The sequence below is a fragment of the Dermacentor albipictus genome, chromosome 1 (assembly GCF_038994185.2).
Source record: "Dermacentor albipictus isolate Rhodes 1998 colony chromosome 1, USDA_Dalb.pri_finalv2, whole genome shotgun sequence".
In the NCBI taxonomy this organism is placed as follows: Eukaryota; Metazoa; Arthropoda; class Arachnida; order Ixodida; family Ixodidae; genus Dermacentor; species Dermacentor albipictus.
Genome location: NC_091821.1, coordinates 487,424,725 through 487,441,958, shown reverse-complemented (window position 1 = coordinate 487,441,958; position 17,234 = coordinate 487,424,725). Strand labels below are relative to the sequence as shown.

At 44.5% G+C, this 17,234-nt stretch overlaps 1 protein-coding gene across 1 annotated transcript in view; it reads left to right on the top strand.

The window, feature by feature from the left end:
- LOC135912650 (uncharacterized) overlaps positions 1-17,234 on the top strand; it is a 150,139-nt gene that overhangs the window by 87,251 nt on the left and 45,654 nt on the right. Inside the window, exons 8-11 of the mRNA XM_065445140.1 lie at positions 5,807-6,101; positions 13,991-14,146; positions 14,658-14,720; positions 16,886-16,977. Coding sequence (XP_065301212.1) covers positions 5,807-6,101; positions 13,991-14,146; positions 14,658-14,720; positions 16,886-16,977 — 606 coding nt within the window. The remainder of the gene's footprint in view (positions 1-5,806; positions 6,102-13,990; positions 14,147-14,657; positions 14,721-16,885; positions 16,978-17,234) is intronic.

The window sequence follows — 17,234 nt, the reverse complement described above, 5'->3', positions numbered from 1 at the left end:
TGGGCAAATGACTTAAAAAAATAAAAAAAGCCTTTAATCTTGCCTTGATTTGCTTTGATGCCTGAGGGTGCGCAGGTATATAAACATGAAGTATGTGTTCTGAAATAAAATAGTTGCGAGTGCAGCGAGTGTCGTCTTTTCCTGTTCGTCTTCACTGTGTCCGTGTCTGTGCGCTGCTTCACCAGCAAGGTATGAAGACGGTATCTACCAAATTAAAGTGATGCCTTTCGGACTGTGTAATGCCCCTGCTCCCTTCGAGCGCATGATTAACTCCATTCTGCGTGGGTTCAAATGGACCAGATGCCTCTGCTACCTTGATGATGGCATTGTTGTTTCACCGACGTTTGAGAGCCACTTTCACAAACTCTCAGCTATCCTTGCTGTTTTTCGATGAGCTGGCCTATAACTAAACTCCGCAAAATGCCATTTCGGCCACCGCCAAATACGAGTAGTTGGTCACTTGGGTGACGCTGCTGGCATCCAGCCTGATCCTAATGAAGTTCGTGCCGTCGGTGAATTTCCTCTTCCGCGTTCTTCTACCGATGTCCGAAGTTTCCTAGCGCTGTGTTCCTATTTTCGACGATGTATGCGGAACTTTGCCGAAATCGCTCGTCCTCTCACAGACCTCCTCAAAAATAACGCTACTTTCCTTTTTTTTTGGGGGGGGGGGGGTCGACGAGGCTGTAGCATTTTTCACCCTCATCAGTCATCTTATCAATCCACCCGTGGTGGGTCATTTTGATCCGCATGCCTAAGCTGAAATTCGCACTGATGCCAGCGGCCCAGGCATTGGCGCTATCTTGTCCCAGTGACAGCGGAACACCAATCGCGTGATCGTATTTGCTAGCCGACTTCTTTCAGAACCAGAAGGCAACTACTCCATAACAGAACATAACAGAAGAAGGCCTTCTTTGGTATGTTGCTAAGTTCCGCCTTTACCTGTTCGGTCAACATTTCACCGTCGTGACAGATCATCATGCTTTATGTTGGCTATCGTCTCTCGGAGACCCGATAGGCCGTCTTGGCCGCTGGGCTTTACGTCTGCATTAGTACACCATTTCCTTTTCTTACAAATCTGGGCGCCGACTCTATCGGAGTCTATCGAAATCTGGGCGCCGAATCTACAATCTAGCGGGACGCCGACGGCCTGTCCCGCTATCCTGTCGACCCACCCGGTGGCACCGAAACCGATACAGATACCTGCGTCTTGTCAATCTCCGACTTCTCACGCATCGCCTACGAGCAGGGTCGTGACCAATATTCGCGATCCATCATCGAACGCCTTACCTCGGAGCAAGAGGACGTTTCCCTCCATATGTTTGTTCTCCAGGACAGGACTTTATACCGACCCAATCTGCATCCACATGATGCTGAACTGCTTCTCGTCGCACCCCGGCATCTGCGTTCGACAATTTCCTCGCAGTTACATGGTCTGCCCACCGCTGGTGACTTGGGTGTCTCCCGTACATACCACCGTGTCCGCAGGCGATTTTTCTGGCCTGGGCTATATCGCTGGGTTCGAAGCTACGCCGCTGCCTGTGAACTTTGCCAACGCCGCAGGAAACCTTCATTGTCTCCCGTTGGGCACCTTCAGCCTATAGATATCCCTAGTGAGCCATTTTTTCGCGTCGGCCTGCACATCCTTTTCCCATTTCCAACTTCATCCTCGGGCAACAAGTGAGTGGCCATGTGACGGAATATACCACGCGTTATGCCATAACGCGGGCCCTCCCTACGAGCTGTGCAACTGATGTGGCTTATTTTCTCCTCCATTAGGTTATCCTACATCATGGTGCCCCACGTCAGTTACTGAGTGATAGAGGCCGCTGTTTTCTTTCTAAAGTTGTCGACGACCGTCTTCGCTCTTTCTCAACGTCCCACACGTTTATGACGGCTGACCACCCACAGACAAACTGACTTACTGAGCGTCTCATCCTTACACTCACGGACATGCTCTCCATGTACGTGTCCGATGATCACCGGGATTGGGACTGCTCCTTACTCTTCGTGACGTTTGCATACAATTCGTGGCGTCACGATATTACTGGTTATTCTCCGTTCTATCTGCTATATGGCCGTAACCTACTCCTGCCTCTTGACTCGCTGCTCTCTTCCGATGCCTACGGTACCACGTTCTACGCTCACGAGGCCATTGTTCGCGCGGTCACAGCACGTCGCATTGCCCGTGGTTGTTTGCTGGTGTCTCAAACTATCCAAAAGCATCGCTGCGACAGTCGTCGTCGGGACGCTCGTTTCAGCCCTGGGTCACATGTCCTGCTTTGGTTATCCTTCCGTCGCATCGGCATCTGCGAAAAACTGCTGCCGCGATAGGTCGGGCGATACAGAGTTCTTCGTTTAGTCACCAGCTTCACATATGAGATATCACCTGTGACTTCGACGTCTTCTGCCCCACCGAGAATTGATATCGAGCACGTTCGGCGACTCAAGCCCTATAACTCGCATGCTGATTCACCAGCCTAAAAAGCATCGAGGCGATGCTTCTGCCACCGGGGTTGATGTCACCTACAAGTTTGTGCCGCTGTGGACAAAATGACGGTGGCATGTGAAGAGTTGATTGAAGTGTCCCGAAGATCGGCTGATGGTGTTAACCTGGTCACGAGCTGCGCCCTTGTAACTGTATCTATTGTAACTACATATATTTTCTCCTTGTAACAATATATATGTGCGATTCTGTGCTTCCAATAAACAGTTGTGGGTGTAGCGCTTGTCTTTGTCCACCTTGCTTGCCTCTGTGATTTTTATCGCGCTAAGTTTCTACTTCAATTATGGAAAACCAACAAGCCCAACAATGAACAATTCTGGAATGGATTAGCTCAGCCACTCCAGGAGGGGAAATTCCAAACAGTTAAAGCGAATGAAAGGAAGGGGCATCTCCAATCTTCGGAATGGAGTTGGAATGTGATGGACGGCCCCACTCAGCAATTTTCGTGCGCACCCGGTGGTGCAGCTCAGTGGCTATGGCATTGTGCTGTTGGGAACGAGGTCACGGGTTCAATCTGGACAGTGGTGGCTTTCTTACAACGCGGGTGGAGAACAAAAAACACTAGTGTACCATGAATGAGGTACGGGTGAAAGAACCACAGGGAATCCGTACTGCCATGCAGTACTGCGTTTTTCATCAGCAGTGTCACGAGCAATGTTGCTGATATAGTAAAAGCAGCAGAAGAATTCCATACTTAGTTGTAAAGTACCCAGAGCAGCCAGGCTAACTTTATTTGATGTAGTTATGAGCAGAATGCAGATGCTCCTCGTATAACTAGCGATAAAGTTAGAAGGACCTTGCAAGATATGACCAGGGGAATACTGGCAGGAAAAGATGGAGTAACAGTAGATTTACTCAAAGATGAATGTGATATCATGCTTGAAAAACTTGCGCCCCCTTATATGCAATGCCTCGCGACTTCAAGTGCATCAGAGAGCTGGAAGAATGGCCAAATTATACTAATCCATAAGAAAGGAGACGTTAGATAATTGAATTATAGGGCCGGTAACTTGCTTTCACCATTGTATAAAATATGTCCCAAGGTTATTTTGAATGGTATGTGAGCAAGACTTGAAATTCAATCAACCAAGAGAACAGGCTGGCTTCAGGAAGGGATACCCATCAATGAATCACATCCATGTCATCAGTCAGGTAAACGAGAAATATGCGTAGTACTACAGACCTCTCTGCATGTCCTTCATAGATTGTGAAAAGGAATTTAATTTAGCGAGGATAAGAGTGTCCGTTGAGGCATTGCGCAATAAAGGAATACAGGATACACTTGTGAATATCTTTGAAAATATCTACAAAGATTCAACTGCTATCTTAATTTTTCACAGGAAAAGCAGGCGGATACCTATAAAGAAAAAGCTCAGACAAGGAGACAATCTCTCCAATGGTATCCACTGCATGCTTAGAAGTAGTATTCAGTCTATTTGACTGGGAATATTTAGGAGTCGGGATCAACGACCAATATCTCAGCAACCTTCCAATTCCAGATGACAGTGGCTTGTTCAGCAACACTGCGGATGAACTACAACGAATGATTGAGGACCTTAATCAGAAAGTGTAAGACTGAGGTTGAAGAATAATATGTAGAAGACAAAAATAATGTTCAATTGCATGGGAAGGGAACAATAATTCAGGATCGCCAGTCCACCTCTCCGATCTCTATAGGAGCAAGTTTACCTAGGTCCATTACTCACAGGGGCCCTGATGATAAGAAGGAAATGTACAGAAGGAAAAACAGTGTTCGACTGTATATAGCAGGCATCAGCAATCCTGACTGGGAATTTACCACTGTCGTTGCAAAGAGACGTGTACAATTGCTGGAGTCTAGCGGTGCTAACATTAGGGACAGAAACTTGGACGTTATCACAGGAACTCAAGAACCACTTAAGGGCAGCGCAAGGAGCGATGAAACGAAAAATCTTAGACGTAACTCTAAGAGGCAGCGTTTTTCTTGTTTTTATTTGTCTGTTGTCTCACTTCACGTTGAACTGCAAAGCCTCATGGAAAACCAACTAGCCCGAACCTTTGCCCTTCTAAGTTATGAGCAAGAAGACAGGGGTATGTATGAAACTGTAAACGGAGATAGCTTATATTCTATGACATATAGAGAAAATAGCGTAGCTGAGCACCCTCCGTAAAGCGTAGGGTAGATAACCAGTAGACCAGTAGAGTTAGAGAATGAGTGCGAAGAGAAGAAAAGCGCTGTCAGGAGGGCAGAAAACTAGGCGGAGTGATAAAATTCGTAAATCTGCTGGCAAAAGTTTGAACCAGCTAGCGCATGGCCAGGGTGATTATGGATAGCAAGGAGAGGCCTCGGCCCTGGAGAGGACTTAAAATAAAATATTGATCATAACTATGACTCCATTCCTCTAAAACCACTGTGCAGTCCTGTCCTCAAAAATAACGTACAGCGCAAAGGACAAGGACAGCGATAGACGACACACACAGCGCTGACTTCCAACAAGATTTTATTGCGTTGCCACATCGTGTGTATATATACAAGAAGAGGCATGCGCAGAAAATGTACGATAGTCACAGGGGGTGTCCTAACAGCAAGTCATTCAACTAAGAACATGGTCACCTGAAAAAATAAAAATTAAGCATTACGATTACTATTTGTTTAGAAACGCGACTTCACCAGGGGTCAGCGCGATTGAGGGCGCACTAACGCACATACTGCCAAGTTTTCTGATGAAATCAGCTTCCACAATTTCCCTGGTGAGCTGTGAGCAGTGTCTCGCTAAAACTTGCGTATCTTCAAAGAATGGCACGCAGCTGCAGTCCCGGCAATGAATGCCCAAGTGGCCTTGTACAGTGCTGCGGACGTTGTTACAGTGCTCTCTTAGTCGATCGTCCTGTAATGCCCAACCAGAGTTCCACATCAAGAAAAATAAAAACAACCTATCCCCATTTATGCCTGGCCAAGAAGAGTACATTCGTACAAGAATAAAGCAATGAAATGTTATTTGAGTAAACCATTTTTTATTCATTCCTTAATTAATCTTTCGTTCTATAAGATATTTCCAATAGACACTTGGCAACACAGAACTATTAAAAACGCTACTATCAAAACGCTGCTATCTCAAACGCTAAACGCAGATTTTTGATGGGGCAAGGTTTGCCTTGCCTAAATAAAAAAAAGAATGCGTTATCGAACTATGCCTGGCATGAATGTTCTGCGACGTGGTTCTTCCACGTTGGATATTAGAGAGATAACGATATTACAGACCACAATGTATTTTTATGCCTACCAAAGACGTCTCAATTTATTCTATCTGCATATTTGTCCAGACCACCCCGCAACCTACGGCTCCTCGCTTCCGACGGAGGACGCCCACCCTTCGCCTTCAGTGGCGGAAAGTCCTGTCTCGTCGCTGACTTCTGCTGCCTCTTCTACGTCACAGTTTTCGGAGGAAAGAGAAATTTTCGGCGCCAGCAGTTCTGCTGGCTGCCACTTCTTTTTAAAGTGGCCGCCAGAGCCTCTGCCACCTTCACCCGTCAATATGTTGGCGAAGGCGTTCGGGAAGCTCCTGCGTGAGTGCAAGCAGGTGACGCCAATGAGCTTCGGGGCGGTGCTAGAGGAGATGTGAGTGGGCACTGTTTTTTTTTTTTTTTGCTGATCTACATCTTGGCGAGCATGCGTGGCTGTGACTAATATTATACGCATTTAACCTGCGATCACTAACTGCGCATAAAGCACGCCGGACATTTTTAAAGTTTTTTTCGTGCACTTTGTCACTCTGTCCCTTTTTCTTTCGTCTCCTGGTAGATGTCGGCATCATGACACACAGCATACTTAGCACCCCTCGTCGTACAAAACATTTAGAACATCTTTAACAGATGCAGATTAGGAGCTTTTGTTGTGACCAATGTATATTATAGTGGCGGGGTGCCACTGTTCGGCGGCGGTCACGTTCATTTCTTGTTTGTGGTTGTGGTATGCTAAGTGTGTACCTAAGTTATGTTATCCCTTGTATCGTAGGCCATGGTACTATGCGTTTGTAGCAGAATAATACGCTGGTACGCATTCACAAGTAAGGACCAACGGCACGCAGGAGGTCATATCCTAACGCGACTACCACGTGAAGGCACTCTCGCGAAGGCACATTCTAATAATGGCCTAACTAACGAAATGTACTCGTGTACTATGTGAAAAGCAGCGCGACTTGCCATACTGATGGACCGTAGAAGCCCAGGAGCCAGGCACGTACCCAGGGGGGGGGGGCCCGGGGGGGCCCGGCCCCCCCCCCCCCCGAAATCAAGTGGCATACCCCCCCCCCCCCCCTCCCCACCCACGCCACCACTCCTCACACATTCATAAAGCGCCACCAGATCAATGTTGAGACTTGACAGCTGTACATCGGTCCGCATTATGCTGCCTTTTTCACTCCTTTTAGATGGCGGTAGTTATCGCCATCTCTTGTATAGTGAAGGACTGTTTTCTCGTAGATTCCGCACCCGCGCGATTAACTCGAGATGCGTTCAATTGTCACCATATATTCAACAGTCACGCGCATAGCTGTTTCTTTTGTTTTGTTCCTTCTCATGTTCAGGGTTCCCTCTGATTAATTGACCTAGGTAAACGTACTCCTTCACAATCTCTAGTGGCCGACTGGCCATCCTGATCTCTTGTTCCTTTGCCCGGTTAATAATCATTATCTTCATCTGCATAATAATATTCAACCCCACTCTTACACTCTCTCTGTTAAGGTCTCCAATCATTTGTTGTAACTCGTCTGCATTGTTGTTGAATAGAACAATGTCATCGGCAAACCGAAGGTTACTGAGATATTTGCCGTCGATCTTTACTCCTAAGCCTTCCCAGTTTAATAGCTTGAATTCTTCTAAGCCCGCAGAAAATAGCTTTGGAGAAATTGTGTCTCCCTGTCTGACCCCTTTCTCTCCAGGTATCTCCCTGCTTTTCTTGTGTAGAATTAAGGTAGCTGTAGAACCTCTCTGTACATATTCTAACGCGAAAGACGAGTCAGTAAGACAAGAAACTATTTACAGATTATATTTACAACAACGGTTGATGCGCTGACCAGTTAGATTCACAGCGCGAGCCTAGTTCATTCTTCCTCCTCTTTTCTGGAGTGATGGCGCCTACGCGCCTCGTTCAAACAAATACCTCACGCATGTGCGCAATATTTTCCAAGCTTTTTACGTAAGCGTTCTGTACTCCTTGATTACGTGGTGCCTCTACGATTGCTGGTATCTCTACTGAATCGAATGCCTTTTTCGTAATCTATATAAGCCACATAGAGAGGCTTATTGTATTCGGCAGATTTCGCGATAACCTGATTGATGACATGGATGTGATCCATTGTAACGTATCTCTTCCTGAAGCCAGCCTTGGTTGACGAAATCCAGTGTTAACCTTATTCTATTGGAGATTATTTTGGTAAATATTTTATATAATACTGGGAGCAAGCTAATGTTCCCATAATTGTTCAATTCTTTAACGTCTCCTTTTTTTTGTGGGTTAGCATAATGTCTGCATTCTTCCAGTTTCCTGGGACCCTTGCAGTCGATAGACACTTCGTATAAAGAGCCGCCAGTTTTCCAAGAATTATGTCTCCTCCATCTTTGATTAAATCGACTGCTATTCCACCTTATCCTCCCGCTCTTCATCGTTTCATGTCTTGCAAGGCCCTTCTGACCTCATCGCTAGCGATAGGAGAGTTTCTGTATCCTGTTCCTTACTGTTTCTAAGTCAACTATCGTGACTCCTCTGGGTGCTGTATACAGGTCAGCTTAGAATTTTTCCGCTGCTTTTACTATATCTTAGAGATAGCTGATTATATTATCCTTCTTATCTTTTAGTGCATACATCATGGTTTGTCCTATGCCAGGCTTCTTATTTACGGATTTCAGGCTGCGTTCATCTTTTGCGGCTTCTTCAGTCTTTCTCATCTTATAGTTTCGAATATCAGTTATTTTCGCCTTGTTGATCAGTTTTGACAGTTCCGCGAATTGCGTAACGCTGTGCGGCCGCCAGTCCCATACAACCGCGTAGAGTGCAGGACTCTGCGATTCTAGACGTACTGCGCTCACTGCGAAAGGTTAGAAAAACACCCACATAAGCACAGCAGAGAAGTGGCTACGTGAGGCGGTTCGACCGATAACTGTGGAAGCGTCATTCAAAACAAGTAATTGTTCTCCACTTCCGGCGGCGTTTTCTCTACTTCCTTTTTAAATAAAAAGATGTTGATCCATAAATATTCTCATAAACAACGGTTAACTTTTTTATTATTCGCTTTTGCTTGCATTTTTGTTGTTGCCTTGGTTTCTCCCTTAGTAGATCGCTTAATTTCGCAACTCCTTGCGATTTTTGTTTCCAGTTGCCAATTTTGCACGAAAAGTGCTATGCAGTTAGGGAAAAACAGACGAGGTAACGGGCGACAGTCATCTTGCTTATGGGTCTAAGGGTTATTGCAGGGTTCTATGACGGACGTTCTTTCACATTATTTCATTTCCCACCTTATCTAACCCATATCACGTGTTTATGGTTCCGGGCATCTACCAGCGTTGCGGCGAGCCGTAACTCAAGGAAAAAATGAAGCAAAGGGATAAGTTAAATGCAATTGGCGTTTTCTCCGGCTGCAACTCGTTCCATGAGAGTACAGACCAGCTGAGTAACAGCCGCATCCCTCTCCTTGTCCCAGGATCAGCCTAAACAAAGAAGGTTGAACTAACAAAAGCAACAGCTATGCGCGTGACGGTTGAATATATGGTGACAACTGAACGCATCTCGAGTTATTCGCGCGGGTGCGGAATCTACGAGAAAACAGTCCTTCACTATACAAGAGATGGCGATAACTACCGCCATCTAAAAGGAGTGAAAAAGGCAGCATAATGCGGACCGATGTACAGCTGTCAAGTCTCAACATTGATCTGGTGGCGCTTTAGGAATGTGTGAGGAGTGGTGGCGTGGGTGGCAGGGGCGTAGCCAGGGGGGGGGGGGGCTTATGGGGCTTCAGCCCCCCCCCCCGAAATTTTTTCGTGCTGTCCATGCACCGCCGACCAAAGCGACCCCCGGCGCCGGAAATCACTCTGGATTTTGTCTAGAATGTCTTTTTGACGCTCGAAAAGACATTTAACCGCGAAGATTGAGAACTCGGGCTGGATTTCGTGGCAACACCCATACACCGGCAGTCACATAACGCCAAGCAGTCCCATCCGAGCACAAAGTTTCAAGGGCGCTTTGATTGTGAGCGGGCTCGCCGCGGCATCTATGGAGCGCATGGATATCAATTGCGAAACTTTATGGGTATAAATCTCATAAGCTCTTGATGTAAAACGTGCATTGACATTTCCAAAGTTGTGCTTTAAATTTTCAATTGCGGAACTTTGTGGGTTTAATGTTATTATAAACATTTGACGCCAAAGGTCCATTGACTTTTCTAAAGTCTTACATCGGATCATACAACGAGACAAGCCAAATCAACACACTAGCAGACGAGTTGACAAAGCACGCAGCGAGGTCCAATGAGACGATGCGTTGGGATGGTTCATTTGTGCCGTCATGTCACATAAAAAAATATCAACATTTTTTTAACCTACGCCAGAACATCCATGTCAAGACACTAAAGCCAGCCAAAGTAACTACGTTCTTATTTATTTTTTCTACTTTGACTTTTATTCGCCGAGGACACATTGAGCCCCTTCAATTTTTTTTTTTTGTTCTCGCTACCCTACCCGCGGGCTCCCAGAGCGAGCCAGAGCGCATATGTTTTTCGCGTATGGCCCCGACCACCGCGCGGTACACTTCGGTGGGCGTTCGGTTTGCTCTGGCCGAGTGGATTTTCACCTGACAGAGTTTTGGAAGCTTTCTAGCTAGCAGACGAGAAAGAAAAAAAAATACAATGGTCGCTCGCCGCCATCACTGTGGAGACTCGAAGGATTGCACCCCGTTTCTTGAGCGGAACCTTTCCGGAAAGTCTTGTTTCGCCGGTGTAGGATACTGAGCAGTATGCGTATGGTTCTCAGTGGGCCAATCGTCTCATCTTTTCTTCTATATTAATTCCGTAGCCCCATTAGGTGCCCGATGTAGGCATTCGATTCTGGCCAACGTAGTTTCCTATGCGTTCTTTCTTTCATTTCGGTGCCTCCGCCCTACAGAAAAAAAATACATTGTTGCGGCGCAGCGAATTGTCGCATGGTGAAAGTTCTATTTTGATACTTCTTTTGCGGAAAGTAATGGGCGACGGGACGCTTCAGTTTTCGGATACGTTTACTATATTATCGCGAAAGCAATCATATAGACACTCCAGGCGCATTCCTGCTGTCGCCGTCGCCTTCATGTTTCGTATAAAGTCCAAGGGTGATAAAATCGTGACCACGCGCTGCATGCTGTATGTGCGAGTGAAGGCGTAGGAGGGGAGGTGGAATGGGTGAGCCGACGATGGTGGCTTAGTCTTGTGTGCGCAAAGGAGAAAAGCGGGGAGCAAGCGCGCCGCCTTCCGTCGTGCGCAATACATCGGGGGGAGTGGACGGAATGGGGGCGGAATCTAGGATTCTGTGAATCTATGATTGTGCAACATTTTTATTTGCCTTGTTTGACGCATTACATACAGTTACTTTTTCTTACATACATAGACTGATTGGAGACTTATACGTATACTTAAATATCTTGTTGCGAGGTTTTGTGTATACATGCAGTGAACTTTGTTTCCAGTGACACATTTTTGTCCTTTATCAAGCCGTATTTTCGCATTTGTATATCCCATTGTATCTGCATTTCTAATGTACGAGGGCGAGTCAAATGAAAGTGCGCCTAACCTAACCGCGCAAGAATGGTTCGGTTCACACGGTTCATACTGCGAGGAATGCGCGTAGGAGAACGGCATGTCTCATTTACTAAAGTGACACGCAGGTGTGAAGATAACTGTTCTTTAATGCTCTCATACACTGGGTTGAATATGGTTGCGTCACATAATGGACACTTCAAAAGTTGAACAGCTCGGTGTCGCGAAGTTTTTCACAGCTAAAGGTGTTTCCAAAACAGAAATTACTCGCCGTATTGCTGCCGTTTACGTTGAACACGGCATTTCATTGACCACTGTGAAGCGTTGGAGAAAACTGTTTAAAGGGCGTTGTAAAGACATTCCAAGACCGGGCCAAAACCATCGTGCAATCACCCCCCACACAATTTCAAAGGTTCGTGAGCTGATGAAACAAGAACGGAGGATAAGCATCGATAAACTGGCAGACCGTCTGAACATCAGTCACGGTTTGGTTCACGCCATAATTCATGAGCTTCTCGTTTATCGGCTCTTTGGATCCCCATGATTTTGATCCATCGCGAGAAGACGGAGAAGTTTCGCGCTGCCTTGACTCATCTGATCGGGTATCACAATGAGGATGACGACTTCTTGTTTGCATTTGTGACCGGGGACGAACCTTGGTGCCACTACTACGAGCCTGAAACACTTCGGCAAAGCTTACAGTGGAAACATTCGAATTTACAACGCCCAAAGAACGCAAAGGCCACCATTTTCACTGGAAAGGTGTTGTTGACTTTTTTTCGGTCGTCAGGGTCCATTACTGATAGAATTTGCTAAATTTTGAGAGGCTATCAATTGTTTCCGATATTGTGAAACGCCAGAACGGCAGTGTGTCGCAATCAAGAACGAACAACGAGGAAAATTGACGAATGGGGTCATCTTGTTCCACGACAATGCCTGTCCCCACGTCGCTTATGTGGTTAATACAAAACTGGCAAAGTTCAAATGGGAAACGCTGCAGCATCCGCCATACAGCTCAGACCTGTCACCTTGCGACTTCTACATTTTGGGGCAACCGAAAAAACAGCTCAAGGGAACCAGATACAGACTTTTTGAAGCAGCAACCCAAGGAGTTTTATAAGACGGGAATCACGCGACTCGTTAGTCAATGGGACAAATGTCTAAATTCTCATGAAGACTACTTTTAAATAAAATACCCCGTTGTTGGCTCACATTCGTTTGAGTTGCCCTCGTATATCTTGCCGAATTCCTGCTTTTTATACGTGCCCTCTGTTGCGACTATGATTTCGGTGCAATTACTCACGATACACGACCGGTGACAGCTGCTCCTGCGTAATACATTGGAACAAATGACAGCGTCATTGAGGTCTTTCACTGGCCATTGCATATATAAAGAATGTAAGCATGGTTCTTGAATGACAAAGTTTCGTTAACTTATTTGTCCTCAACTTGTTCAGTTCATTGCCTTTTAATTTTTCACATCAGTGGCATCACTGCTTTCCTGGTTTCGAACTGATATAGTTCTAAAGTTCGTGTGATATTTTCTTTACTTAAATAGACAAAAATATGGAAGCATTGATATCAGTTATTTTGGGCAAAATTTTTGGCACATACGAGTATATTCTTTTATGAAAAAATAGATATTTTATTGTTTGGACTGTGCGTAGCGTTCAAGAATTCGTTTGCAGCATCTTTGGCAATGACAATGCAGTTATTATTCATGGATTTGACCCCTTGACAAATTGTTTAAGAGGAAGCTTTAGCTCAGGCCCAATCCGACGCGGCCTATTCAAATACTTGTAAAACGCAGAAACGCTTTCCTTAGATAATCCTGCTAATCGCTTTTGTTGAAATTCGTTGCGTTTGAGAGAGAAAGCTAAATCCTAGTTCTGTTGGAAACACAACTTGGATTTAGGGCCTGAATTTTGTTGAAAATATTTTGAAAATTCGAAAGTTTGTAAAAATAGAAGCACGACGTTTACAAACTAATAGCTATGCATGAAGAACAGACATTGTGGTTCTGTAAACGGCGTCTATTATAATAGTCAAAGCGGACAAGTTTGCTATGTCAATTTGTATCTTACGTGAATTGGTTACGTGGTGTACAAGGGTTCTGCACAAGCCGTATTTCCACAATACTAAAATTTTTTTGAGATTCATGTGTAACATATCCATTTTGTCCGCTGCAGATGTACTATTAGATGCAATTCACAGAAATGTGATATCATTTTTCATTGTTGAGTCACGGAGTTTTAAACTTGATAGTTTCGTTTTCTGAAAATGTTCGATTTGGCCAATTTTTAATAAATAATTGACCACCTAAATGAAAAATTCGAAACCAGTAGTCACTAGAATTAAGCCTTTTCTTTCAAATGCAAGAAACTTCCTCAAATTTGGTGAAGTGGTTGCAGGGAAAAACGAATTCCCCTTCTACATGTATATATATATATATATATATATATATATATATATATATATATATATATATATATATATATATATATATATATATATATATATATATATATATATATATATGGGGCCAGTGGTGTAGCCCCCCCCCCCGAACAAAATGTCTGGCTACGCCACTGGTGGGTGGGGAGGGGGGGGGTATGCCACTTGATTTCGGGGGGGGGGGCCGGGCCCCCCCCTGGGTACGTGCCTGGTGGAGACAAAATCCGGTGATTATTATTTCTTCGCCCGTGTTCTTACGCGTGGCGTTCTGCAGTGGAGTGGACGGCTGTGTCAAGCTGCACGAGAGCGGCGTGTACTCGGAGGTGTTCCGCACGAGCGGCAGCCGCGGCACCGCCGTGCTGAAGGTTCTGCACCCCGGCTATTTGCGCGAACATTGGCCGGAGTTGCTGACCGAAGTGCGCGTGGCAAGGCAAGCACATCGATTGTTTTGCTCACTCGTTTACGCAGCCCACATATACTTTCACAAAGGGCTGACGTTCACTTTTAAAGGATCTGACACGGGCACTGATGCAGTCCTTTTATAGGTAAAGTGCAGTCTATATTTCAGGACTCTAACGTTTATCCTAATTTGAAGGTTAGGTGCATTCCTGGAGTTATAACGACAATAACGTTACGTCGATTTTAATGTCACAAGAGATAAATCTGCAGGCAGGAAAAAAAAATTACTTGTACACCCAGAAGTAATTGGCTCTCCAGAAGTATCCTTTATAAATGCGTCTTCGTAAGAATCGTACGACACAGACGACTCTATGTTTAGGCGAAGTGTTCTGCGTCAATTGAGCCAATTACACGTATTAAATCAATTATAAACAATAAGCGATAGCTACAGTTTTCTTGGCCCCAGTGATTTTCATACTGTATTGCGGTCTGCACAGGAGTCTGGTCTTATGTGCTAATATGCTGGTGCGCGCATTTTCCAGAATGTTGCGGAAAATGAGCATGAACGTCGACAACAACAGCGGGGGATTTTCGGAGCTGCGAGCGTAAGGAAGCTGCATGTATTTTCTTAGCTTTCGTTGCTAACTATAGGAAGCGAACAATACGGTGAAACAAGTTGCTGCCATTGCTGCCACAGAAACAATGGAGACCACTAAGCTAAAACGGTCCTATGCAAATTCATGTAGCGTACCATTCAATGAACATCAGGCTTCTCGCTGTAAAATGTATGTATGTATGTATGTATGTATGTATGTATGTATGTATGTATGTATGTATGTATGTATGTATGTATGTATGTATGTATGTATGTATGTATGTATGTATGTATGTATGTATGTATGTATGTATGTATGTATGTATGTATGTATGTATGTATGTATGTATGTATGTATGTATGTATGTATGTATGTATGTGCGTACGTACGTGTATGTATGTATGTATGTATGTATGTATGTATGTATGTATGTATGTATGTATGTATGTATGTATGTATGTATGTATGTATGTATGTATGTATGTATGTATCAGGAACACATTAAGCTTCTGTCAACCAAAAGACCAGGCAGGATTCCGTAAAGGCTACTCAACAGACCATACTAACACTATCAATCAGGTGATTGAGAAATGTGCGGCATATAACCAACCCTTTCATATAGCTTTCATTGATTACGAGAAAGCGTTTGATTCAGTCGAAACATCAGCTGTCAAGGAGGCATTACGGAATCAGGGTGTAAACGAGCCGTATGTAAATATACTGAAAGATATCTACAGCGGCTCCACAGCCACCGTAGTCGTCCATAAAGAATGCAAGGAAATCCCAATCAAGAAGGACGTCAGGCAGGTAGATGCAATCTCTGCAATGCTATTCACAGCGTGCTTACAGGAGGTATTCAGAGACCTGGATTGGGAAGAATTGGGGATAAGAGTTAATGAAGAATACCTTAGTAACTTGGAATTCGCTGATGATATTGCCTTGCTTAGTAACTCAGGATACCAACTGCAATGCATGCTCACTGATCTTCAGAGGCAGAGCAGAAGGGCGAGTCTAAAAATTAATCTGCAGAAAACTAAAGTAATGGTTAGCATTCTCGGAAGAGAACAGCAGTTTACGATAGGTAGCGGGGCACTGAAAGTGGTAAAGGAATAGCTCTACTGAGGGCAGGTAGTGACCGCGGATCCGGATCATGAGACTAAATTAATCAGAAAAATAAGAATGGGCTGGGGTGTATGTGGCAGACGTTCTGAGATCATGAACAGCAGGTTGCCATTATTTCTCAAGAGAAAAGCCTATAACAGCTGTGTCTTACCAGCACTCGCGTACGGGGCAGAAACCTGGAGGCCTACGAAAAGGGTTTTACCTAAATTGAGGACTACGCAACGAGCTATGGAAAGAGGAATGATGGATGTAACGTTAAGGGATAAGAAAATAGCAGATGCGGTGAGGGAACAAACGCGAGGTAATGACATCTTAGTTGAAATCAAGAAAAACAAATGGCATTGGCAGGACATGTAATGAGGAGGGAAGATAAACCGATTGTCATTAAGGGTTACGGACTGGATTCCAAGGGAAAGGAAGCGTAGCAGGGGGCGGCAGAAAGTTAGGTGGGCGGATGAGATTAAGAAGTTTGCAGGGACAACATGGCCAAAATTAGTACATAACCGGGGTAGTTGGAGAAGTATGGGAAAGGCCTTTGCCCTGCAGTGGGCGTAACCAGGCTGCTGCTGCTGCTGCTGCTGATGTATGTATGTATGTATGTATGTATGTATGTATGTATGTATGTATGTATGTATGTATGTATGTATGTATGTATGTATGTATGTATGTATGTATGTATGTATGTATGTATGTATGTATGTATGTATGTATGTATGTATGTATGTATGTATGTATGTATGTATGTATGTATGTATGTATGTCACCGAGAAGTAATGGAATGAACCGAGGGGCCCAACTTTTATTAATCATATCATAATGATTCCAACCAACAGACACCAAGGACAACATACGGGGAATTATTTCTCCTTACTAATTGAATTAAAGAAATAAATTAATGGCAATAATAGTGGATGAAAAATAACTTGCCACAGGTGGAGAACGCTGCCACGTCTCATGACGTTGGTGTCTTCTGATGATATATATATATATATCAGCCCGGGCTGTGTTGAGAAATCGTTTATGACAAGTTTTCGTGCAATTCTTGTTTTCAGAGTGTACGGCGTATGGGACATGTACCCAAGCATGATGCGGAACGCGTGCATCAACTATTACAGCCGCAAGAAAGTCTCATTCTTCAGCGATGGTACGCAGACACAGTATCCGATAGGATATTGTCATCCACGTCCCAAATATATATACCGACAAGTGAAGGACTCCATGTCCCTAATTTTTCCTTTTTTACTTTTGTGCCCCAACCACACCTAGGCTTGGCACTCGGTCTTGCTGTACTCATAATTCTTTCTGTCACTTAACTCTGTGCCATGTTTGGTTGCCTAAATTTATTTTTCTTGTGTGACTTTCCATGCTTCCTTACTTAAAAATAAAACATTATCTACAAGT